General features: G+C 42.8%; 1 protein-coding gene across 1 annotated transcript in view; it reads right to left on the bottom strand.

The window, feature by feature from the left end:
- Positions 1 to 25170, bottom strand: part of HS6ST3 (heparan sulfate 6-O-sulfotransferase 3) — a 706262-nt gene extending 681092 nt beyond the window's left edge. Inside the window, exon 1 of the mRNA XM_036301024.1 lies at positions 23484 to 25170. Within this exon, the coding sequence (XP_036156917.1) occupies positions 23484 to 24205 (722 nt within the window). The 5' untranslated portion in view covers positions 24206 to 25170. The remainder of the gene's footprint in view (positions 1 to 23483) is intronic.
- Positions 25171 to 27685: the final 2515 nt, after the last annotated feature.

A 27685-nucleotide genomic window follows, 5' to 3' on the forward strand; every position in this document is an offset into this window, starting at 1 on the left:
GGAAAACAGTATGGAGTTTCCTCAAAAAATTAAAAATGGAACTTTCTTTTGATCCAGCAATCCCAATTCTGCGGATATACCCTAAAAACCACAAAACACCAATCAGAAAGGATATATGCACCCCTATGTTCATAGAAGCATTACTTACAATAGTTAAGATTTGGCAACAACCCAAGTGCCCATCAGTAGATAAATGGATAAAAAGTCTGTGGGACATTTACACAATGGAATACTATGCAGCTGTAAAAAAGAGGGATCTCTTACCATTTGGGACAGCATGGATGGACCTGGAAAATATTATGCAAGTGAAATAAGCCAATCTGAGAAATACAAATATCACATGATCTCACTTATTTGTGGAATCTAAAAAGCAGAATGAACTGACAAACAAAGTAAGACCCAAAGTATGCAGGCATGGAACAGACTGACATACCTCAATGTGAGGTTGGGGGGGGAAGAGAAGAGACAAACCAAAGAACTAATATACTTATAGGCATAGCCCATGGACACAGGCAATAGGGTAGTGAAGACATGGGGGGGGGGGGGGAGGATAGGAGTAAAGGCGAGGAGGGGAGATATCTGTAACACTATCAACAATAAAAAGTATATTTAAAAAATAAAAAGTAGGGAAACCAAGATGGCGGCATAGCTTAACGGTTAATTGGTAACCAATTAATAGCTTAATTGGTTGTTGCTGCCTCAAACAACCAATTCAAGGGTACACCTAAAAGACGGAATGGACATCGTCCAGAACCACAGGAAGGCTGGCTGAGTGGAAATTCTACAACTAGGAGGAAAGAGAATATCATACCCAGACTCAGAGGAGGCGCAGTGCTGAAGTGAAATACTCAGGTTCAGAGTGCGCGTGGAGCGGGCTGGCGGCGGAGGGTGCGGTTGTTGTTTTCAATCGGGAGGGAGTTTCAGACTCTGAGCTCCAGATCCGGGCGAGTCTCTAGGGACCCAGACTCAAACGGGAGAAGTGGGACTGTCTGGCTTCGGTAGGAACTCGAAGGCAGCTTTCTCTCCGAGGTTTGCAGCGGTTGCTGGGACTCTGTGAGGCAGAGCCCCTAGGGACGGAACTGAGAGCAGCCATAACTGCTCGCTCCCGCCCGCCATGTAGATCCCCGGGGACCCGCCCCGCCCAAGCCCTGCGCAGAGCCATTTGCCGGATAGCCTCAGGCAAACGCTAGATTAGCACCACCCTAGAGATCCAACTCAGAAGCTCTCCCACTGCAGACACAGCAGACTCTCATAGCCAGTTAGTCTGGAGGTCAAATCACCCCGGTATTGCCGACATCAATCAAGGCTTAAAGGCAACAAGACTGCGGTCAAAGACCGCTAGGGGGTGAAACAAGAAAGCATAAAAAATGCGGAGACAAAGAAACAGGACAAAACTGTCAATGGAGGATATTGAGTTCAGAACCACACTTTTAAGGTCTCTTAAGAACTGTCTAGAAGCTGCCGATAAACTTAGTAAGGCCCTCGAAAAGACTGGTGAGACCGCCGATAAATGTAATGAGATCCTCAAGAAATCTAATGAGACCCTCGATGTTGTGATAAAGAACCAACTAGAAATTAAGCATACACTGACTGAAATAAAGAATATTATACAGACACCCAACAGCAGACCAGAGGAGCGCAAGAATCAAGTCAAAGATTCGAAATGCGAAGAAGCAAAAAACACCCAACCGGAAAAGCAAAATGAAAAAAGAATCCGAAAATGCGAAGATACTGTAAGGAGCCTCTGGGACAGCTTCAAGCGCACCAACATCAGAATTATAGGGGTGCCAGAGGATGAGAGAGAGCAAGATATTGAAAACCTATTTAAAGAAATAATGACAGAAAACTTCCCCCACCTGGTGAAAGAAATAGACCTACAGGTCCAGGAAGCGCAGAGAACCCCAAACAAAAGGAATCCAAAGAGGACCACACCAAGACACATCATAATTAAAATGCCAAGAGCAAAAGACAAAGAGAGAATCTTAAAAGCAGCAAGAGAAAGAAACCCAGTTACCTACAAGGGAATACCCATACGACTGTCAGCTGATTTCTCAACAGAAACTTTGCAGGCCAGAAGGGAATGGCAAGAAATATTCAAAGTGATGAATACCAAGAACCTACAACCAAGATTACTTTATCCAGCAAAGCTATCATTCAGAACGGAAGGTCAGATAAAGAGCTTCACAGATAAGGAAAAGCTAAAGGAGTTCATCACCACCAAACCAGTATTATATGAAATGCTGAAAGGTATCCTTTAAGAAGAGGAAGAAGAAAAAAAAAAGGTAAAGATACAAATTATGAACAACAAATATGCATATATCAACAAGTGAATCTAAGAATCAAGTGAATAAATAATCTGGTGATCATAATAGAATCAGGGACATAGAAAGGGAATGGACTGACTATTCCTGGGGGGGAAAGGGGTATGGGAGATGTGGGAAGAGACTGGACAAAAATCGTGCACCTATGGAAGAGGACAGTGGGTGGGGAGTGAGGGCGGAGGGTGGGGCGGGAGCTGGGAGGAGGGGAGTTATGGGGGGAAAAAAAAGAGGAACAAATGTAATAATCTGAACAATAAAGATTTAATTAAAAAATAAATAAATAAAATAAAAATAAAAAGTAAAAATCTTAAAAATCAATGGAAAAAATACTCTTGGGTGAGGATTAACAATAAAATAAAATAAAGAGAAGAGTATCAAATATGGACATATTTGTACAACCATCACTGTTTAAGTTATTCTAAATTTGATACTAAATCAAAAATAATTAAATAATTTTCTCCGTCCAACATATATTCAGGGCCCTCTATATACTGACCTATGTCCATCCCAATATCGCCCTATCTCTTCAGCCAATTCAAATCCTTTATTATGTGCCTTCTTCATTTCTACAAATATTGACACTCTTCATTTCTTTTAGCATACCTTCTTCAAAACTTCTACACTAATAAAAGACAAACATGCATATTGACCATACCTTCGCTATGCTTTAAGCCACGCCCACCAGCCAATCAGAGCAACTATATGCAAATTAACCCAACCAAGATGGCGGCCAGCAGCCACGGAGCTGGAGCAAGCAGGAGGCTTGGTTGCCCTAATGATGAAGGAAGCCAAGCTTCCCGCTTGCCCAGGCAGGCTCTGAGCTCCACTCAAAGCAACAAAGTTTCAATTAAGGAAGGTAAATAAACCCCAGACACCTGCTTTCAGCTGGCTGTTGCCACGGAGCTGGAGTGAGCAGGAGGTTTCCCTCACGCTCACCCTGGCCGGCTCTGAGCTCTTCTTAAGGCTACAAAGTTTCAATTATAGAAGGTAAATAAATCCCAGAATTAAAAAGAAAAAGAAAAAAAGGAGAGACTGGGAGCTTCTGTCGCCAGGGGGCCTGGCCAGCCTGAAAACGGCCCTCAGACCCTCATCCACACTGGCCAGGCACCCCAGTGGGGACCCCCCACCCTAAAGGGGGTGTGGTCAGCCTGCAAACAGCCATCAGCCCCTCACCAGGCTGGCCAGGCACCCCAGTGGGGACCCCCACCCTGAAGGGGGTGTGACCAGCCTGCAAACACCCATCAGCCCCTCACCCAGGCTAGCCAGGCACCCCAGCGGGACCCCCACCCTGATCCGGGACACCCTTCAGGGCAAACCAGCCAGCCCCGACCCGTGCACCAGGCCTTTATCCTATATAATAAGAGTAATATGCAAACTGACCCTAACAACAGAACAACTGGGAATGACTGGTCACTATGACACACACTAACCACCAGGGGGCAGACGCTCAATTCAGGAGCTGCCCCCTGGTGGTCAGTGAGCTCCCACAGGGGGAGCTCTGCTCAGCCACAAGCCAGGCTGATGGCTGCCATTACAGCGGTGGTGGCGGGAGCCTCTCCCACCTCCTCAGCAGCGCTAAGGATGTCCGATTGCAGCTTAGGCCTGCTCCCCACTGGCAAGTGGACATCCCCTGAGGGCTGCCGGGCTGCCAGAGGGATGTCTGACTGCCAGCTTGGGCCCGATCCTCCAGGGAGTGGGCCTAAGCCAGCAGGTGGACATTCTCCAAGGGGTCCCAGACTCCAAGAGGGCATAGGCTGGGCTGAGGGAACCCCCCGAGTGCACAAATTTTTGTGCACTGGGCCTCTAGTTTATATATAGTTCTGGTTATAATAGCAGGAATTGACTTAACTGTTGTGACAAATATTTGCAAGTCATTTTACCTATGACTTACATAACTATGATTTCACTCCATAACAGGACGAGTCTTCTCCTCTATATCCTTTCTAATGCCTGATAATTGAACTATATGTATAATCATGAATCAATCAATCTAGCTAGTTAGCTAACTAGCAACAGAAAGAAATGACTTCAAAATAAAATTAGGTATTTTTATATCTCTCTTGTCAACCAGTCAATTATAACATTGTTTAACTACTGTATAAAGAAATGGCTATCTCATGTTTTGCCCAGCTAATTACAATTCTACAACCCTTCCCGTCTCTCCCTTCTCTTCCTATATCCATGACCTCCTAAGCTTAGAACCATTCGTCTTGAAGATTTGGCCCCACTCCAGTCTCTGGAACCAATCCATAATCCTGAAAATGGATGTGAGGGCACTGATCCTGGACCTAGTCTCAACCTGGTTTTGGACCTGTACTCTAAAAATTTGGTTTCTATACTGTGTCAGAACCCATTTTTTACCATTTTATGCTTCTGATTAACTAGATTCTTTGTCCTATGTTTGAGTTTAATTCTTGGTAACTGTTTTAAGGATATCCAGGATTTCTTTTAATCATGTATGTTAAATAGATATGTGAATGACTGTCATAAAGAAGTTTTTTTTATATTCACAGATTCCTAGAAATAGGAGGCACAGCATACCACAACCATGTGCTCCCTGGGGAGGCACCAGGGTCATTCAGGAAGTAGAGGAAACTGGGGAGAAATGTGGGCAAGAGCCTTCATTATGGTTTCCAAGGGAAGGAGCAAGCAAGTCAGGGAAAGCAGTTCTAGGATTGGCTAATTTGAATAATTTCAGTGGGCTCTGAGTTCTCCTAAATTGTCTGATTCCTGGCCATAGTAGGGCATGGGCAATAGTGATTAAGGCATGGACAATAGTGGCCTCATATAAAGAGCATGATAAAGGAAGTGGCTGTAGGTATGCATTCTAAATTGGTTGGTTTTCATATGAAAGGCATGTTCATTTACTATCTCTAGAAATGAGCTAACCCTGTGAGGGGCAATCCCTCCAGGGTCAGCAAAACCCAAGATGTCAAAGCATGAAATACAAAAAGTAGAAAACAAGGTTGACCTTTGTCCTGCCTTGCTTCTGCCTGTAGTCTTACTAGCAGCACAGATAGCTTCAAATACACACAACATCAGCACAGCCTAGGTATTAAAAGATATGGTTCTGAAATCATATCTTGGTGAAAATACCTAACTGCTCCACCAATGAGGAGTTCTGCAACCATGGGTAAATCACTTAACAGCCCTGAACTTCATTCTCTCTTCTGTATAATGGAGATGATAATAATACCTACTAATGCAGGTACTTACATACATAAGGCACTTTGCCTAGAGCAGAATAAACAATCAAAATGTATCAGCAATAATGACTACTTCTATTCCCTCTGATTTCCTTGAAATTGTATGTGATTGATATATAGTAGATATTCAAGAAATATATGTTGAAGTTGACTGAACCAACAAAGGAATGAGTAAAAAAAGAATAAATGAATAATTCCAATTCTTTGACCAATCAAAGAAATTCAAGACTTTTAATAAATGTAAATTAGTATAACTGACAGGCTAGAACTTGGGAGTTGAGGTCTGGATTTAAAATCTAGCTTTATAGTTTAATCCTATATGCCTCTCTAAAACAGGATGGAAATATTATTGGTAGCCTCTCCAATATACACCCCCCCCACTTCCCCTTTCTGGGAGAACTTGTATTTTGTTCTGCTATCCACTGAGAACTCAAGGAAGTGTAACCCTATCCTCACCTTAAAGAACAAATCCTGGAGGTCCCATACCCATTGCCAGTGATTGGCTTCGGAATGAGAATGTGACCCTTTCTGGCCTACTCATCCATTTGTCCAGGAAATTCTGCAGCCAAATGAACAATTGTAGCCTTCTGGCAGCCATAAAAGAAGCTACCTATGGCCCAAGTCAGCAAGCTCAAGATGGCAGAGTGAAGATATGGAAAATACCTGGGTCCTTCATAAAATAACAATAGCTAATATTTAGTAAGTGCTTACTGTGCCTCAGATATTCTTTCAAATGTTTGTGTGCATTAACTCAGAAGATCCTCATCACTAATACCAGGTAAATGTTTCATCACTGTTACAGATGGAGAAACAGAACCCTGAAAATTCATGCAATTTGTGCAAAGTTACATAGCAGAAAGTGAGAGTCAGGATTTAAAACCACAGTTGGGCTTCAGAACTTATAGTCTTTGCTCTCTGCTTCACTGGATCTGAAAAAATCAACCAATTCTCTCTGGACTTATTATGAGATATGAAATGTCTTATTATTAAGCCAATTTGAATTTGAATTTTTGTTAAATGCAGCTGATGGCATCCTACACGAATTATTCATGTGTAAAATGGGGATACTTCTACATTGTCTCATAGGATTGCTGTCAACATAAAGAGTTCAATAAATAATAATGCCCCCTCTCTTCTGGATCACCTCATACTGACAGTCATTACACCTCTCATAGTTTTCTATCAGCTTACTCAAGTTCATCCAAGACTCCACCCCAGCCCAGGACTTTTAGGTCTTCACCCATGCAAATGTATACATACTCTTGGAAGTGATCAGGCATGCCTCACAGATGAAAACCAACTCATTATTCAGAAAAATTATTCTCTGATAAAACTCTATTATCACATACCAGATAAACTAGACCCTGGAAGATTTTCTTTTTCTAAAGTAACTTCTTGATTTCATTGTAAGTAAATGCAAAACCAAGTATATGCTGAATAGCTCAGTGGAGTATCACATCCTAAATCAGCTTAAATAAAGAAGAGTTACATTTTTAGCTCACTTTCAGGACATATTAACCAGATAGCTATAATTTATAGCTGTCAAATGAAAATAATGAATAAGTTCTGAATATAAAACTAAAAACATCAATTTTAGGATAACTTTCTCAAAAAGGTAAAGCAATGGAAAAAAGGAACTTTTATACCTTGATCTGTGCCAGATCCCTGGTAAAAAAAGTTTTCTGATGGTCTAAGGAAAAGAAGTATGCATTTTTAATTTAAATCTTTATGTTGAGAATATTACAGATGTCCTTTTTCCCCCTTTGTTGCTCCCCTCTAACCAAATCCCATCCAGGCTCAGGCCTTTACCACCCTACTGTCTATGTCCATGGGTAATGCATATCTATATATATAAAAGCGTAAGCGACCATCACAACCGAACAGGCTGCGTGGGGCGACCAGGCTGGCAGGGGATTAGTGAGAGATGACCAAGTGACTGAGCAGCAGGCTGCGTGGGGCAACCAGGCCAGCAGGGGGTTTAGTGAGAGATGACCAAATGACTGAGCAGCAGGCTGCGTGAGGCAACCAGGCTGGCAGGAGGTTAGTGAGGGACTACCAAACAACAGAACAGTAGGCTGCACGGGGCAACCAGGCCAGCAGGGGGTTAGTGAGGGATGACCAAACGACTGAGCAGCAGGCTGCATGGGGCAACCAGGCCAGCAGGGGGTTAGTGAGGGACGACCAAATGACTGAGCAGCAGGCTGCAAAGATGGTGGCACCCACGAGCAATAAGGAGGGAATATGCTAATTGACTGCCATGCCCTCAAAGATGGTGGCACCCACAGCCACAAGATAGCCAGCAGGAGAGGGCAGTTGGGGGCAACAAGACCAGCAGGGGAGGGCAGTTAGGGGTGACCAGGCCGGCAGGTGAGGGCAGTTAGGGGTGACCAGGCCAGAAGGGGAGCAGTTAGGCGTCGATCAGGCTGGCAAGGGAGTGGTTAGGGGGTGATCAGGCTGGCAGACAGAAGCAGTTAGGGGCAATCAGGCAGGCAGGCAGGTGAGCGATTGGGAGCCAGCAGTCCCAGATTGTGAGAGGGATATTCGACTGCCAGTTTAGGCCCGATCCCTGTGGGACATCCCCTGAGGGGTCTCAGATTGGAGAGGGTGCAGGCTGGGCTTAGGGACAACTCCCCCCCCCCCCCCGCTCCGCCCCAGTGCACGAATTTTGTGCACCAGGCCTCTAGTCTATAATAATAAAAGCGTAATATGCAAATCGACCAAACGACCGAACAGCAGAATGACCATCTGGACAATCTTCCAGATGACCACACTATGACACACACTGGCACCAGGCCAGCCAAGGCAGGTGCAATGTGATTGATTGGGGGGGGGAGGGGGGGGCCCTGCCATTGCCCCACAATTGCCTTGCAGAGGGAGGCCCAGGCTACTGGCCAGCAGGACAATTAATGGCGGGGAGGGGACTCCACGATCGCCCCAGAAAGGGAGGCCCAGGCCATCCTCTGCACAGTGATCTATCGCAGAGCCCCGGCCAGGTGGGCGGGGCCTCCCTCTGCTGGGTGATCGATCACAGAGCCCCGTGATCGATCGCCCCAAAGAGGGAGGCCCAGGCTACCCGGCTGGCAGCACTGTGGCAAGTAGGTGGGGTCTCCCTCTGTGGAGCCATCCATCATGGAGCCCCGCTATCAATCACCCCACAGAGGGAGACCCAAGCCACCCGGTCAGTGGCCACAGAGGGAGGCCCTGTGATCAGTTGCCCCCTAGAGGGAGGCCCAGGCCAGCCAAGGAATTGCACCCCACACCTGTTGCCCATAGAGCAGTGGTTCTCAACCGTCCTAATGCCACGACCCTTTAATACAGTTCCTCATGTTGTGGTGACCCCCAACCATAAAATTATTTTCGTTGCTACTTCATAACTGTAATTTTGCTACTGTTATGAATCATAATGTAAATATCTGATATGCTATATGTGTTTTTTGATGGTCGCAACCCACAGGTTGAGAACCGCTGCCATAGAGGGAGGTGACCGGTGGAGGGAATTGGGGGCAGCACTGCACAGACGGCAAGCAGCGGAGGCCGGGCCAGCTGCCAGAAGCCAGGGGAAGGAAAGCTCCGATAGGCCCTGATTGCTGGCCAGGCCTAAGGAACATACCCAAGGGGTCCCAGATTGTGAGAGAGCGAACACTGGGCTGAGGGACACTCCCCTCGTGCATGAATTTTGTGCACTGGGCCTCTAGTATGCATATAAAATCTTTGGTGAATCTCTTCCCACCTCACCTCCCCACTTCCTTCTGAGATTCTTCATTCTGTTCTATGTTTCCATGCCTCTAGTTCTTATTTTATTCATCAGTTTCTTCTGATTAGATTCCTTGTTCATTTACTGATTTTTAGATTCAATTGTTGATAGATATGTATTTATTACCATTTTATTGTTCATATTTTTTACCTTTTTATTATTATCATTATTATTAAAGACCCTTTAATATTTCATGTAATATGGTTTGGTGGTGATGAACTCCTTTAACTTTTTCTTATCTAGACACCCTTTATCTGACCTTCAATTCTAAATGATAGCTTTTCTGGATAGAGTAATCTTGGTTATAGGTCCTTGCTTTTCATCACTTTGAATATTTCTTGCCACTCCCTTCTGGCTTGCAACGTTTCTGTTAAGAAATCAGCTGACAATCCTATGGGTGCTCCCTTGTAAGTAACTGCTTTTCTCTTGCTGCTTTTAAGATTCTCCCTTGTCTTTAACCTTTGGCATTTTAATTATGATGGGTCTTGGTGTGGACCTCTTTGAGTTCATCTTGTTTGGAACTCTGTGCTTCCTGGATTTGTATGTCTATTTCTTTCACCAAATAAGGGAAGTTTTTTTCATCATTTTTTTCAAATAGGTTTTCCATTTCTTGCTCCCTCTCTTCTCTTTCTGGTACCCCCATGATGCAAATATCAGTACACTTGAAGTTGTCCCAGAGGCTCCTTACACTATGTTCATATATTTCGATTCTTTTTTCTTTTTGCTATTCTGCCTGGGTGTTGTTTGCTCCCTCATATTCAATATCGCTGATTTGATTCTCGACATCTTCTATTCTACTGTTGATTCACTGTAAATTATTCTTCATTTCAATTAGTGTATCCTTCATTTCTGACTGGTCCTTTTTTATGTCATTGATGGTGTCACTAAGTTCCTTGACGTTCTCATTAAATTCCTTGAGCATCCTTATAATCATAGTTTTGAACTCTATACCTGGTAGTTTGCTTGTTTACATTCCATTTAGTTCTTTTTCTCGAGATTTCTTCTGTTCTTTCATTTGTGACATGTTTCCTTTCTCTAAAATTTGGCTGTTTCTCTGTCTTTATTTCTATGTGTTAAGTAGAGCTGCTCTGTCTCCAGGAATTAGTAGAGTGGCCTTGCGTAGTAGGTGTCCTACAGGGCCCAATGGCTTAGCCTCCCCAGTCACCTGAGCTGGGCAATATAGGTGCACCCCTGTGTGGGCTGTGTGCACTGTCCTATTGTACCTTGATTGCCTTGGTTGCTGTTGGGGTCACTTGGAGAGATTGACACTTGGATCAATTGGTTGTGAGGACCAGCTGCAACAACAGTGGAAGAGCTGCTATGCAGGAGACTGCTCTACAGAGCAGGACTTGCTTCAGTGGGACTTTGGTGCTTACCAAGTCCATTCCTTGAGTGTGTGACTAATGGATGTGGTAGGGTTTTAATCTGGCATGGTCTGAAGCTGACCATCAGGTGCACTTGCTCTGGGGCCTCCTGGGAGGTGCAAAGTTAGCTAACGCCTATGCTCCTCCTGGGGCCACCTGGCTTGAACTACAGTGTGATCTGCAGATGGCTGCTATTTGTGTTGGGCTTGGAGGTGCCCAGGAGAGGCCAAGCTGTGTATCAAGGCAGTTGCTGCTAGTGCTGGGCCTGAGGCCACTTATCAAGAAGTATGGGGCATGCTGAGGCCAGCTCCTGCTTGTTTGAGAGGTTTTTAGAAAAGTCTGAATCCTAAGTCAGGACAAGCCATTCATATGAAAAAGGCACTGCAAACAGCCTGCAAGTTCGGGGAGAGGGCTCACCAAGAAGAACAGTGTGAGCCAGGTTGATGGAGATTCAGATATGGTGACTGCCTGTTGGCACTGTGGCAGAGATGTCTCAGCAAAGGGGCACTTTTTTCTGGGAGAAAGCTTCCCCCCAGGCTCTTGCCCTGATGCCAGACAATTTAGTTGCTCCCTGTATGTCCCTGTACCCTTTCAAGCTGTTGCCCCATCACTGGATCTTAGAGGGAGTGAGTCCAAGTAAGTCCAGGTGTAGGCCCTTTAAGAGGAATTGCCTGGGACTCCAGCAGCCTCCATCTCATTTAACCATAAACCCTGCTGGTTTTCACAGCCCAAAGTTATGAGGACTTCTCTTCCTGGCACTAGAACCCTGGGCTGAGAAGTATTGTGTGTGGCTGGAACCCCTTGCTCCTCATGGGGTATCTGTGCAGCTTAGGTTTCCTTCCTGATTAAAAAAATGCCACACATAGATGTCAGACCAGCCAGTTCTAAGCCTCCATCTCAGTTTCAATGTGGTTTCTTCTTTAATTTTCTAGTTGTAAGGTGGAGTTCAGGCAGATTTCACATGGTTCTGAATGCTGGTTGTTTTGTGGCTTCGTTGTTATTTTGATGTGGTTGTGGGAAGAGGGAAGAACTATGTTTATCTATGCCACCATCTTGACCCTCCGTGACATATGCCTTTTGATAAGCCTTTTATGATATATTATATCCCGTTTTAAAAGAAGCTGCTCATTACACTAACAAATTGAGCTAAATGTGTATTTTGCATATCTTTCAACTGCATCTTTGTCACTTCCAATTTTTGAAACTCTCTATAAAAATTATATATTCATTGCATTTTCCAAAATCCAACTTTCCTTCCTTTTCCATTTTATTTCAAAAGGCTTCTCACTATCAATGTAAATTTAAATTTGTATAGTACTTTATGCTTTCTAAGTGCCCTCATAGTCATTTCCTTAAACCACAACAACTGTAAAAAAGGAGATAGGACAAATATTCTTATCCAAATTGTCCAATAAATTAGTAAATTTATTTATGGTACCTTCCTATTCTAGGAACTGAAGATACAGAAGGAAACAAAACAGTCACATCTTCAGGAAACTTAAATTTTGGCAAGAAAGCCGCACAATAAATAAGTAAGCAAGTCAATGAGGAAGCCTGGATTCAAATACCGTGGTTGTTGAACACAAATTTAAAGTTCTTTTCAGGATACCATTTTGCTTCTCTGGCCCAAATTAGCTGATGCAAAAGATCTCTTTACCATGAATTTTGGCAGTTTGATTTATTGAACTCAAATCTCTTTGGGTTTCCAAAAGGTCTCAGATATTTCCCACTCCTCTAAAGTAATTGAGTGGACAATTGCCAAAGCAGCATTAATAAACAATACATTCAGAGCATTATTACAGATAGTTAGGAATGACCATCCCCAATTTCCCCAATAAAAGAGAATTTTGGATTTAAAAATTAACTTGAAAAAGGAAACATATACATACCTGGAAAAATAAATACACATAAAATTTTAAAATACAAATTAATATCTTGCAAGAATCAATGCATTTACTTATCAGCATTTGTCTGGTTACACAATGTCTCTATACAGCATTTCAAATGACTCCCCTTTGCCTGCTTCCCATCTCACAGCACTCACTAGTAGGTTAACTTGTCCATGTATCATTAGTAATTCATGACTTATTTGTGAAAGTGCAGGGACAGCACTACTACAGACCTAATACAATGAATATCTTATTAGGAAGAAATTAACAAATGAATTGTTGCCAATCAATAGGTGCTGAAAAGAAAATTACAATGATAGTAAAGCCTAAATAATTTATACACAATATTGATTTTTTCATTACATTAATTATTCTTTATAGCACACATAAGGAACTTGGAGAATAAAACTTTCCAAGCAAAAAAATTTATCTTCAGTGGTGTTTCAGGCTTAAGTCTGAATTTAAAAGGCAAATAATAGGGCCATGATAGTTGACAAATATCTTTAGATTAAAAATGTATCAGAAAATAAATTTGACACCTCCAGAATACCAAAGTCCTTCATGTTGTCCAATGTTTTTATACATAAAACGCTTGTTGTTTATCAATAGACCTATTGATTGAAATGTTTGTTAATGGGAATATTAGAATTAAAACTGTCTGTTAACCCACCTCTTTCATTGCATACACAAAAGGCACAATGACAAACTCAATAAAGCTCTGTGGGAATGAAAACCTTCTCTGACACCTCTCCCAGATTCTTTAAGCGAACTGGACTTAAATCCAGTTGAATGGAGTACAGATTCCTTAGAGCTAATAATTTTCACAGCCAGCAGAAAACAATTCCTGATGCAATTTTACTATGGCAAGTAACTTTCACAGATACAAGGACATGAAAGTGATCCTCGGGTTTACAGCCCATTGCTGACTCTAGACATGTCACAAAAAGAGAGGATTGTGTGCAAAGGCTGGGAGGTGAGGGGGGGCGGGGAGGGGCAGGACAGCTGAAAGTTTGTATGTTCTTCATGGGTGATGTTCCCAGCAAGCCAAATCCCCTCTGATGGCTGGGAGAAATGAACTTAACACACATGCACCAATCCCAATAGATGTACTTGGTATGGACAATGCACTGAATATTGTTTTTTGTCATCTACAAATACATATGTTGAATTGTTTTGCTCATGGCATTTTGACTCTTGGAATTAAAGCAGTTAATTGATAGTCCTTGTCCCAAGTTCCTTGTGCCAAGCCTCCTCAGATACCAACTTTATTTAACTACTAGAGGCTCGATGCATGAACATTTGTGCAAGAGTAGGCCTTCCTTCCCTCAGCTGCCAGCACCACTTCCTTCTGGCACCGGGGATCTGAGCTGGCTTCCCTCGGGCCCAAGCTTCGTCAGGAAGGACATCTGGAAGACATCCAGTCTAATTAGCATATTACCCTTTTATTATTATAGATTTTTCAGTATCTAATGTTACGAGATTCCAGATTCATAATGCTTTGCACTGAGAGTTGCATGTATGCATACTTTCAAGCATCTCATATCTCCCCTATACTAAATATGGAAATAGTGTTTCAAAAGTCATTTAAAACTAAAAATATTAGAATTGTTTCAAATGTAGTACAGTGCCTTTTCTTTCTCACCTTTTACCTTCAGAGACTTAAAGCTGCAAACATATTACTCTTAATTTTCTAAATGTTCTTGGAAGAAAATCCAGCTACAGAAAACATCTCATTTTCTGAATATGCTTTTGCAAACTACAGCCAGTTTTGCAAACTATTTTGTCATGCTTTAACTAATATTGTTATATAATTTCAAATTCATAAAATACTATACACAGATGTAATATAAAATGTGTGCTATATAGTATGCATCATAATCCAGCTCTAACTGCCCAAATCTGTCACTATTACCAGCTGACTCTGGGGCACTTACATGACAAAACACCCAAATTTAGCATTATTTTTATTACTCAGCAAAAAGTCCCTTGTCAGTGGTGACTGCTCCTCTGCTGAGTGTCCTGTTGCATTCACCTTTCTTTAGGTGGAGACTTAACAATCCATACAGAAAGCATGTGGTACAGATATTAAAATAAAGGGTATGCCTCATCTGTAGAACTGAACGGGGCATGCACAAAATGAATTAGAAGAAATTTCAAACTATTTTGAGGCACTGTGCTAGTTATTCTCCATTTCCATCCCTCCATTCTTCATCTTTCTCTGCCTTGCTGTTGGCATGGAATGTATCAAGTAGCTCTCTTGTCCTTTAGTTTCCGTATGGATTCAGCCAATGGAGACAACAGGAAGAGATGGATAGATAGGAGGTGAAAGTATCAAGAAAGTCCCTCCCCTACCGCTTCCTCTGTGCCTCAGCTCTATATTTCTGGCAGTAGCTGCTTTCTGCAAACAGCTCCTTTGGGGAAGCCTTTCCTACCATGGAGACTGTAGCTCCTGTCAGGCTCCAGCAGACAGTGGATGCTGACAACATGGTTCTCTCCCTCTGTCTCTTAAGCCCAGGGAGGTTAACCATCTCCCCTTATTCCTAGTTGTGAAGTATTTCAGATCCCATGTTTGTGCCTTTACCCCACCCATACCTCTGTAACTAGTCCCTTTGCAATACCTGATTGTGCCTCTGTTTTCTGTCAAGATGCTAATACATAGCAACCTGACACAGAAAAAGAATGTATAAGTAAATAAAAGAGCTTCAGCAGCATTTAAATACACCAGCCCTCTGAGTCAGATAGCATCCTAAGTAGTTGATTACTTCCCATAAATGTACTAATGAGACAAACACTGCACACAAGATAAATTTCTGACCTCTACTTTCATTATTACCTTCTTTCTGATTCAGTTCTTTTAGGATTTCATTCTTCACCTTGACTACTTTTGTCCTTCTTCTCTCCTTCCTCTGTAGCATCCTTCTAATTTACACTCCACATTGTCTGTTCTCTCTTCCATGGTATGTCACCTTGTTTTTTACTGTATTATACTGATCTTACCTTGAAATTTCCACACACAGGTTAAGTTACTGCATATCTATCTGCAAAGTCATGTTTACTCATCTTTCTGGGTCTATGTTTTCATTTTTGAAGTAAACATATAAAATTCTACAAATTCCTAATTAAGGCACACAAAATATGGAAACTATCATCCAGGTTTACAGTCATACATCCATAACCTTGAATTCTTTGGGAGAAATACTCTGTAAAATCTAACATATAAATCTGGAGGACATCAAGGTGGTTAGCATTTCTACTCTCTTTTGTTTATGAAGAAAATAGAGGGCAGGAGCAACCATGAACATACAGTGTTAAATGCAAGATTCTGAGAACAAATGACACAATATTTAGCAATAAAAGCATGGTAAGATATTAATCATAACAATGAACTACAAATATTTATGTGCCCACAGGCAACCAATTCAATTTCACTGCAGGATTGCTTCACTTATTAATTTAGTTGTATGTACTTAAACATTTTTGTTGCTGTTTCATTAATTTTCCATTAAAAAAATATACAATGATATGCTGAAGAAAAGAAAGACAAGTTTCCATTCAACAATATTCATTAAGTGTGCAATGAGTGTTCATGGTATCTTAAGAATTAACATTTACTTTTATCATTCATGGTTTTAAAAGTTTAAAAATTCATTTCTGCATCATTCAGGATGAAAAGTTTGATTCAAAAAGGATAGTACAGGTTTATCTATCACTTTATTTTTATACAAAACAGTATGAACATATAAGATTAGTCCAATGAGAAAATAATAGCTAACTCTTCTGTGTGTCAGGTTCTGGGCATTCAACATGAAATAGTACTATTCCTTCCATTTTCCAGAGAAGGAAACTGAAGTATGAAGCAGAGAACTGACTTGTTCAGGCTTAAATGGCAATAAGTGGTTGAGCCAGATTAAACTCTAGCTAGTCTGACTTTACAGTCCATGCTCTTAAACATTACCCTAATTAGATTCACAAATTGAGCATCAGCACAATTTTCAGTGGTTGATAAATCTGTTATTGATTTCTTCCAATTTCTCGTGAGGACTTTTTTTCCTAACTCTCCCGTTGCTCTCCAATATCACAATCTCTAGCCACAACGACCTCAACAATCCAATTTAGACCAATAGTGATCCAGAGTCTATATTATTTACACTTTTCATCCTCCCATCCTACTTCAAAGTTCCCATGCTCTCCATTTAGGCTATTTTTTCCAAAGTGAAAATGAATGATGAGATTATCCTTCCCAAGAGGCAAGTCTATAAATTTCTGATTTGTAATAACATTCTCAAATGATCCCAATAAGCCCTGGTCTCTATGCTTACTTTTACTCCTGTTCTAGAGAATCAGGAGAGTTGATATCTTGTTAATTATGGAAGGCAACTAACTATAAAAGATTTCTACCTGAAATAAGAGAGTCATGATACAAAGCTTTTAATAATTCCATCTTTCTTTTTTTTAAAATATATTTTATTGATTTTTTACAGAGAGGAAGGGAGAGAGATGGAGAGTTAGAAACATCGATGAGAGAGAAACATCGATGAGAGAGAAACATCGATCAGCTGCCTCCTGCACATCTCCTACTGGGGATGTGCCCGCAACCCAGGTACATGCCCTTGACCGGAATCGAACCTGGGACCTTTCAGTCTGCAGGCCGATGCTCTATCCACTGAGCCAAACCGGTTTTGGCTAAGTCCATCTTTAAAACCATCATCTTGTCAAGTTATGCTGATGTTCTTACAAGGTAATTTAGAGCATCTTCTATAGGTCAGTCTCTGTGCTGGGAACTTTACATGTATTTTACTGAGCAACTATATTTGCTGGAAGAAGATATAAACCAATAACACTGTCTAAGTTAAATGCTTAGTAGACAGATAGTTAAATTCTAAGCTATACGTAAAATTATTATCAGGCAATTAATATCAACAGAGAATATATACATGATATCTATAATTTAACAAACTCAAAACAAGATAAATGATTACTACAAAATACTAATTTGGGTTGCCCATTTAATTGTTTTCATACTAAACCTATTTCTTGCCCCAATAATTAATTTATTTCATGACTCTTAAAATCACATTAGGATTTGCCAGTCTCAATTAAACCTGTTTAATTCATTATCAAGCATAAATAACTTTCAAGTGACATAAGCCTCTGATTGTCCTTAGTCAAAATGAGACGACGATAATAATTAGCTTTGGGGAATAATAATATGAGTCTAAGATAAAGCAAATCTACCTTGTTAGTGGTTAAATTTACCTACCTTCCAATTATCGCATGAGCATTCATATTTCTCTAAAATCAACCCTTTCAAAAATTCCAAGGCAACCAGCAAGAAAAAGGCAGAAAAATAAATCACTATTACATTTACCACTCCCACCCTTATTTCCACAATTCAAAAAACTAAATGGGTTTAATTCAACCTCTTTTGAATTTACAGCAAATATTGATGGTTTGAACCAGAAGCAATACATTAAGAGAACATATACGTGGATATGGGATATAGACAGCACGATCTCCTGTCTCCTTAGTTTCTACACCGCACACAAATCTGATGGTGAAAATTAACTTTCTTTGCAGTTCAACATTTCTAATTAGAAGAGACATCAAAAAGATTATGCTTTCAAAAGCAGTATGGGCCATAATATTCTAGATTGTCTTTGAAACAGAGCTCTGTGGCTTCCTTATATATTTTAGCCTGCTGTCTAAAGGAAAAGCAATAACCAGATGATGTTTCGAAGTGGTTATGGTTTTTTGTGGCAAGTTGTGTTATATTTTCTCATCTTACCTTTTTACACTTATTATTAAGCATACATTCTAGTACACAGGACCTATTTATTGCTCTTGGCCCTGAATGTATAAAACAGTCTATGCTATCAGACTGTGCTTGGCCAAAATTTCCCTGGTAGAAATATTGACAAATGCTTGAGAACTGTTTAGTTCATTTATAACCCTGTTTGTTTGTTCATTTGTTTGTTTTATTTTGTTTTGTTTGTCTGGGACAGAAAAAGGGAGGAGGAAGATACCCTTAGATTAGAATGCAAGCCTTAAAATAAAAGGCCATATGTTGGCCCAGGAAGGATTTCCATTTACAACATCAGTAGTTAATCATCCATGTCTAAAGTTTTCACTGCTGTGGAGCATGCCACTTCACAAAAGAGTTCATTCTCATTTTAGACAGTTACAAATTGTATAAAGTTCTTTTTACTCTGAGTTGAAATCCTTATCCCATCACTCCTATCTCACTTATGCTAGTTCTGTCCTTTGGAGAAATATTAAACAAGTCTCCTTCATCTTCCACATTTTCCTCCATTGAGCATTTAATGACAACTTTTATGTCTCTTTATTTTTCCCATCTCCTTATTAAATATTATCAGTTCCTTTGATTACTCCTCATATGACATGGTTCCCAGATGTTACGAATAAATAAGAGCTGTAGCTTGACTTAAAATTTATTTGGTATGCCCTGACCAGGGTGGTTCAGTTGGTAGGAGCATCATCCCATACACCAAAAGGTCTTTCTCTCTCTCTCTCTCTCTCTCTCTCTCTCTCTCTCTCTCTCTCTCTCATTTTTAATGTGTCCTAAATATAATATAAAATGCAAAGAAGAGAACTGAAGTTTCATTTATTTCTCCTTTATTTATCTATAATTGACACAATTGGAAGGACTGTCTAGAAGTTAAGAACCCAATGCACCCAGGAACAACCATGTCTATACTATTCTTGTGAACACACACACACACACACACACACTCACATACATCAGTCATGGGATAGATCTGTGATACAAGGTCAACCTCATCTCCCTGGCCAATTGATTTGCTTCAAATGAATAGTCACAAGTTCCAAACTGGACTATAAAGAGTCGTTCCCCAAGATTGCAAGCTAAAACTCAGACAAGACCTGCTTCCCTCTCAGCTTATGGAGGTATTAGATATGATAGCCATTTATCCATTTTGTAGAATAAGCCAATTGACAGAATGAGGTCCATGTGCAAAGTGGGGAGAAAAATTTCAAATCTCTAGTTCCAGTCATTTTTGAAACCAACTCTACCCCTAACTTTCCTATTTCCTGGTTTAAGCCAATAATTCCCCCTGACTGTACCAAGTTTGCATTAGAGTTGTACCATTTGCAGCAGAGTGTCCTGTCTAATACAATATTCATAAGGTTCAAACTACTCTACTAGGACGAACAGAATGCAGATCATAAAAAAGAAAAACTGCCATTCCACCCTACAAAAGGTTTGGATGGAATCTCTTTCCAGCATAATTTCAGAATTAGAGTGATACTCACTTACCAAAGAAGATTAAGGTCTATTTTCCTTAAGAGCCTAAGCTCATAGGGCTGACATTGTTTGTCCAAAACTGTATTCCTAGAACTTCAGAGTGCCTAGCACATAGTAGGTGAATAAGACACTCTCCATTATACTTTTCATAGTAAACAGTAGGCAAAACATTGAATAAATTTACTAAAATGAAGACATGAGTGCCCTAGAAAAAACAAATCATTTCACATCCTTAAGATTAGATTACCGACTCGCCACATATATAGTAGGACAAGATTATCTTTCCAGTCTTTTTTAGCCATAAAATGTTATGATTCTATCAATACTCAACAACACTAAAGAAGAGTCTTCAAAAGACCTACGTATGCTTAGGGGGGAAACATACCATAACAAAAAAATATGTAATTGGAGAGAGAAAAAAGCAAAAGAATATAATGAGAAGCAATCATCAATGATATGATAAAGGAGGTCTTCAGGTATGCCATCTTCCTATTAGTTTCCTATCTTGTTCTAACCAATTTTGGTGGTTAGAAATGCCCTTGGTGCTGGATCCAAATTGCCAGCCACCAAGCCTTTCTCCTTCCTGGGCCTTATGCATCTCCCTTTAGAGTTGGCTTCCCACTGGCTTCCAGACAGTGTTTCTTGTCACCAACAGAAGATATACTCAATGATTTTGTTTCCCATCTTGTCCCCTGCAATGGCTGATGCCCAAATGTCCATAATTTTCCATTTATTTCTGGTGTTTTGAATTTAGGATTCTGTCTCAATATAAACAATCATAAATGGCATCTCTATAAATTACTGGGGACTATTTACACTAAGCAGCTCTAAGGAACTGACCTCATATCCTTCTACTAGGGAAAATATTCTTATTATAGTTAACAACTAATGTCTAACTGTTACTATATACTTGCATATTAAATATTAAGAACTTTATACCAGCATATTATACTATGAATACGTACTACATTAAGCACTTTGAATGCATTTTCTCACTTAGTTTTCATAACACCTCTGTGATAGAAGCACTAATAGCTACCTACCTATGTTTAAAGATGAAGAATCTGAGGCTCAGAAATAATAAATTACTTCTGGTTGTACAGCTAGTAAGCACAGGAGCCATATCCATCTGAATCCAGAATCCTTGATCCGACCAATTACATGACTCACAAAAGCACTGATCCCTGTGGGAAATTGAGAATGGGGTGCCCAAGAGGGATACCAAAAGCTAAGAGAGTAGGAAACTAAAATCACCATGCTCTACTTCTCGATTTGGCTTTGAGTCAGCTCTATTTGAAGAAGAACCTTGTTCCCATTATGTAGCAATAGATTATCTGCCATTTTGCATTGTGGAAATGTACCCTCCATTATCCAGGCTAATCTAGTTGAGTGTAGAATGTCGTACAAAGACATTCCAATGACAGACAACTAATTCAATCTTCTGTGTGAGGAAGATGCTACTGAACATCTCTTCAATTTTTTTCTCCATAGCTTTTGATGCAAGGCACCTCACATATTCCTTCCTACAGCATCTAGAGAAGAAAAGTAATTTAGAGTACCAGAAAAGGGAGAGAAAGAAAAAGAAGAAAGATCATAAGAGGTGCTATTCCCCCAATACACACACACACACACACACAAATTAGAATTAAAAAAATAAGTGAATCAGTGAATCAGTGCAGGGTGATTATCTGGTAACTTGAGAATCAGGAAGAAGTGAATGCTTGTGGCCCATTGCTAAACAAAGAAAAGCATTGGACTGTGCATTAGAAACCATATGTTCAAATAGTCAAGGTGGAATTTTCCTACATCACAGAGTAGGGAGGTATTGAGTATTTCCTTTAGAAGTGAGACACTACTGCTATAATCTATGCTGGGTCTGTGGCAGCAGCATCATTTCACCACTAAGCAAAAATCCCATTATTTTTAGGTTCCATAATCTCTAATTCCTCCAAAATCTTAAACCTATTCACTAAGACTTATATACATCAGTACAAAATAATACTGATACCTACCAAAGGGTCATTAGACGTTTCTATGTGATAATCAACGTCTCTAGTTTGAGTGAAATGGGAATCAGACTATCAAACTCTTTGTGGTCATTCAGGAATTAATACATAACGGTCTAAGTCCGAAAAGTACAACTTTGGGTAAAACGCAGCAGAGATTCCCTCTCACTGCAATAATAGTTTTGTTTGTTAGGAAGTATAGAAGTAATAATTAATTGGAAAATTGTCTTAAGCTAAAATAGAGGGGCAGGATCTAAAATACTACACAGTTAGAAATACTTAAAAGTAAAATATCCATAAAATACACTAAGTCTAATGCCTTCATTCCAAGTCTAACTATTTTTTATTCTCACCAATTTCCATTAAACAGGGAAAGGAGCAGGGAGGAGAGAAAGCATTTGAAAAACTGCCAGAGTAAAAAATCCCATAATGAAATTTTGCTCATTCTTGGAGAAATGAAGTAGAATTAGATGCTTCAGTGGTGGTGAATTCTAGAATCTGGGTAGCTGCCAGTAAATGGAGCTTTTCCATAATGTCAAATGCAAAAGCTATCTGATATCAACATATTGAGCTTGAGTTTTTAAATTCCTATTTCCTTACACCAAATTGTTTGAAACCTTTGAGATAAAAACTTCAATAAACTAGTGTTCCAAGCTTTTAATATTTCAGTCCCTTGAGCAAGCATGTCAGATTAATCTTCAAATTGCAATGGGCAGAAAGAACATTCAACCAAATTCTTAAACCCATGTCTCTCTCAAAGGATGTTAATAATGTAAGCAGTTTCATTGGCTATTAAGATGTCAAACTTTCCTAATTCTCAGTAGTATCACTATTTAACAGGGGGAGGGGGGAAAGGCCATTCTATCCTGAAAAGAAGGGATTTTACTTACTATATTTTTGTATCCACTTAGCATTTAGCACATTGCCAGGCACACGGTAGGCATTTAACAAATACTTTTTGAATGAGTTGATGGATTGGCGTGGGGGAAAGTGGAAATCTTGCTGAGAGCAGCATTCACAATCCTGGCATTGCTCAGCAACAAAAACCATTTCCAGAATTAGGGTTATCAAGGTAGGAGCAGGAATTTGAACATGTATCTTAAAAGTACCATCAAGAGGATTGTATCCTGAGCTGGCGAGCAGCCACCTAAGAGCCACTTACGGAGGAATCAGACTCCTCTTCAGCCTCACCATGCCTGGAAAACTCCTGCCCTGCCTCTCTACCCCCAACTCCCTCCTCTGTCTTTTACTGGACTTGGTTTCCACTCACAGAAGTTACGTACAAGCTTCTACCTCGCTGATCTAACTCAGGCCTCCTCGCCATTCCAAGGTTTTCCAAGCATTGCTCAGAGGGACGCCACACCATGCTAGGCACAAGGAAGGAGACACACAAATGGCTCCCCACACATTTGAAGGAAGCAAAGAGGGTGAGGGCGGGGGGGTGGAGGGGGTTGGAGGGGGGGGGGTGTCTTCAAGACCAGGGAACTATCCAGAGGTTTCTTATAGCCATCCCAAAGCCTCTGCCCCCGCCTCTGAGAGACGCTGGAGGAATTACCAGCCCAGCCCGCCCAGACAGCGCAGGGGCAGGGCGGCCAGGGGTCGGGATTGGGGAGAGAGGGGCGGGGAGGTGGCAGGGAGCCCGACGGGGCCGGGGACGGTACCTGGTGTGGCTGTGGTTGCGGGGAAAGTCTTTCTTCTCCATGATGGCCGGCACGCAGTTGGTGAGCTCCGTCCAGTCGGCGTGCAGCCCGCAGCTCCAGCCCGTGGAGAAGCGGGAAAAGAGCCAGGTCTCCTTCTTGCCGGGCCGGTGGCAGGTGCACTTCTTCTGGCCCGCCTTACAGCTGCACGGCTGCTCCAGCCGGATGTTCTTCACCAGGTGCCGGCCGAACGTGGTGCCCCCGGTCTTCTGGATGTGCAGGAACACGATCACGTCGCGCCCTTTGATGTTGAAATCCACGAAGCGGGTCAGGTCCTTCAGGGTGAAGTTGAAGCGCGGCACGAACCGAGGCAGAGAGCCATGGTCCGGGGCCTCGGGGTCCGGCTCCTCTTCCTCCTCCCCCTCCTCCTCCGCCTCCTCCTCCTCCTCCTCTGGGTCCCCTGGCTCATCGCTGTCGTCTTCGGGCGCCACGGCCCCCCGCAGCCCCTCGGGCGGGCCCCGAGGTGGCGGGGGCAGCTGAGGACGCCGCTCCCCGTCTTCGAGCGGCACCTGCGTCCGGCGGGCGGGCCCCGGGGCGGCGGGCTGGCCGGCCTCCCCCGCGCGGGGCCGCTCCGCGAAGTTGGCGCAGGAGCTGGTGCAGGAGGGGGACACGTACTGGTACATGATGACCACGAAGAGGAGAGTGAGCACGGGCGTCAGCAGCCACTTGTTGAACCTTTCATCCATGGTCCCGTCTCAGGCCGGCAGGCTCAGCGGCGGCGGCAGCGGCGCGGACGGGCGTCCGCTCGGAAGTTTCGGGGACTCAGGGGCGCGGCTCCGAGCCTGCCTCTCCTCCATGCCCCCGACGCCGAGGCGAGCGGCGGGCCGGCGGCCCCGCGGCACCCCGCGCTCGAGACGGACGGAGCCGGGCCTTCGGACCGAGCGGGGAGGCGGGCGCCGGCGCGTGCGGTGGCGGCGGCGGCGCGGGGCGCCCTGCGCTCCCGGGAGCGCCCGGCTCGGCCCGCTTCTGGCTCCCGCCGGGGCGCGGGGCGCGCTCTCAGGCGACTCGGGGCATCCCGCCGCCCGCGCTCGGGCGCTCAGGCGCTGGGGAGAGCGGCTCCGGTCCGGGACCTGCCCCGGGCGGCCGGGCGGCCGGGCAGCTGCGGCCGCGAGCGCGGGGGCTGCATAGGGCTCGCCGGGGCGCGGGCCAAGGGCGAAGGCGCGGCCGGGCCCCGCCGCCACGGCCGGCCGCGGGCACCACGCTCCGCACGCGCGCGGGCGCCTCTGCCCTCAGATGGCGAGGCGCGGGAGCCGCGAGGGCGGCCGGCGACCGCCGCAAGTTTGCCGAGGAGCCCCCGCCGCGGCGGCCGGCGAGGCGCCCGTGCGGAGCCGCCGCTCCGGGAGAGGAGTGCCGCCGCTCCGGGTCGGTCCGCCCGGGCGCGGGCACGCAGACACACTCGCACGCACTGGCTGGCACCGCCACAACCCGCCCGCCGGAGTGACAGGAGCCCTGCTACCCGCAGCAAAAACCTGCCCAAGGTTCGGAGCATGCGCCGCCGCTCCCCCAGCCCCGGAGGAGTTTCCAGGGGAGGAGTCCGCTGCTCCGCGGGGCTCGGGGTGGCAGCTGGCGCCGGGAATCCCTTCTGCCTCGAGGGAGGAGAGACTGGGGAGCGAAGCAAAGGCGGAGCCAGGCGAGGCCCCGCAGGAGAGCGTGGCTGCTCTCTCAATCTGAAGGTGGAGAGAAATCTGGCCGGCCTATCCTATCGACGGGAATAATACCTGCACACCGCTGGGTGGATCCTCCTAAACAGGACTTCCCAGGAGTAGGCTGGTCCCTGGTCAGCAGGGGAAATGGCCTCCAGGCAGCTTTTAATTTCTACCCAAAACATTCTAACTGGTGCTCAAGTTTTTCCCATCCCTTCCTTAACGACAAACTTGGTGTATCCAACTCTACAACTTCATTCAACCAGCATCCAGTCATGCTGAGACGCCATTGTCCCTTAGGCTTCTACGGTGAATCCATCAGGCTCTGTGTTCAACACCCAGTTCATTTCTCCCAGCCCAGACAGCCCTTCCCACAACCATGCAGTACTTACAGAGTAAGAGGCGTTTAGGGGTCAGCTGCTGAAATTCATCCTACTAATACACGCTGAGGCACTAAATATGCAAGACCCACCCCCCAATGTGGACAATAAGATCTGCACTTACCTGTATTTCTTAACATAAACTAGCTCTTTAGAAAAAAAACAAAAAAACAAACAAAACAAAAAAAACTTTAAATTTTGCATTTACCTAAGAACTAAATCTTTAGATAATAACAATTTCTGTTTTTCAGATAATGGATGTTTGTACCATCAATTGGAATAAATTCCTGGTCTTGTTTGACCCAAGTGGAGAGTGGCAGTGTATTGAAGGTCAAGACAATGCAGTTTTATCCCCTGGCCCATACTATCATGTCCCTCCTGGCTACGCTGCCAGTCCCAGTCAACCACACCTGGCATTCCAATTTGTATCAGCCAACTTTCCCACCTGGCCTCCTTACAGATCCATGAGGTACTTGTCTCTTCCTGAGACACTGTGCTGATCCCTTTCATCTGTTAGACTGTCCCCTTGGCAACCATCACTTAAGATCCAGATCTGTTTCAGGGATGGTAAGCTTGCCCAGAGGAGGTTATTTTTCATTTTCCAGGCAGGTGGGGGTTCACCTTAACAAAGCTTCCTCTGCTTCCTTTCCTCTTTTCAACTCTATAAACAGCCACAAACAGTGCCCTTCCTGATACTGTATGACCTATATTAGTAAGAAAGGTGTGAGGTAAGGTGAATCCGCTTCTTTAAAGCTTACTAGATTCTTTTTCTTTCATTTAAAGTTTAAAATCCTTTTAATGGCATCCCACTACTCTCCCAAGCAAGAAATTGAAATAGAACCAAAACCCCGATAAAACCTAACAATTATTCCCTGTATGCATCCAGTTAATGGTGTCCTTATTTTGAAATACATACATTTGCTTTAGAAAAGTAAAAATTTATTATATTTTCATATTACTTTATTTGAGAAGTTTCTCATTTTTTATAAAATCACTTGTTATCATATGGATAAATATGTTCGCTACACAAATGTATAACCTGAGTGCTGGTGGCAATTTGTATAGTGGAAAGCACATTCCTAGCCATTATCCCATCTGCTCCTCAGAACAATTCTCTATGGCAGCGGTTCTCAACCTGTGGGTCGCAACCCCTTTGGGGGTCAAATGACCCTTTCACAAGGGTCGCCTAAGACCATCAGAAAACACATATATAATTGCATATTGTTTTTGTGATTAATCACTATGCCTTAATTATGTTCAATTTGTAACAATGAAAATACATCCTGCATATCAGATATTTACATTACGATTCATAACAGTAGCAAAATTACAGTTATGAAGTAGCAACGAAAATAATTTTATGGTTGGGGGTCACCACAACATGAGGAACTGTATTAAAGGGTCACGGCATTAGGAAGGTTGAGAACCACTGCTCTATGGCGATCAGAGGAGCATAATATCCCATTTCAGAGATTATGAAACTGAACCAAGGAAAGCTGGGTGAAAGCAGAGCCAAAACTAGAAATCACTAATATCCCTGAAATACATTCACATCACCTTTGAAAAAATCCAATGAACATCAACAACAGAGCCCATAATTTCCTCTCTCTCTCTCAAGACCCTTTGAGTCAAGAGACAGGAAGAGGCAAAGGAATTGCAATAGAACAATTGAATTATTTTACCTCTCCCTCAGGCTTAAAGACAAAGCTGAGCAATCTCCACACCCTGAAGTATTTTGGACTTAGTCAGAGAGTTCCCAGATAAAGGAGAAAGACAATACAATTTAACAAGGATTATATCATTGCTAAAAGACAAAAGGAGAATTTCAGAAGAAAGCATAATAACAAACAAATATAACAGCTATGTTGCTAACAAAATATATTTCCATAAGTAAGTGTACCTTTAACCCTCTTCAAAAAACATTACCCTAGAAGATCTCTTTTTGCTTTCAGTAAAATACCTAAGGAGGCACCAACATTTCCCTGGGGTAACCACAAGGAAAACAATGCATAGAATCAAGCAATGACACAGTTAATTCAGGCATGTAACCAAGTATTCGTTTTTAATGACGGGTAATGTTGGTGGTGTGAACACTATCCCAGGAGTGGCCTCCCTATCACAGTTGTAGAACTTGGTGTGAAAC

Source organism: Myotis myotis, unplaced genomic scaffold, assembly GCF_014108235.1.
Source record: "Myotis myotis isolate mMyoMyo1 unplaced genomic scaffold, mMyoMyo1.p scaffold_m19_p_3, whole genome shotgun sequence".
NCBI classification, from domain to species: domain Eukaryota; kingdom Metazoa; phylum Chordata; class Mammalia; order Chiroptera; family Vespertilionidae; genus Myotis; species Myotis myotis.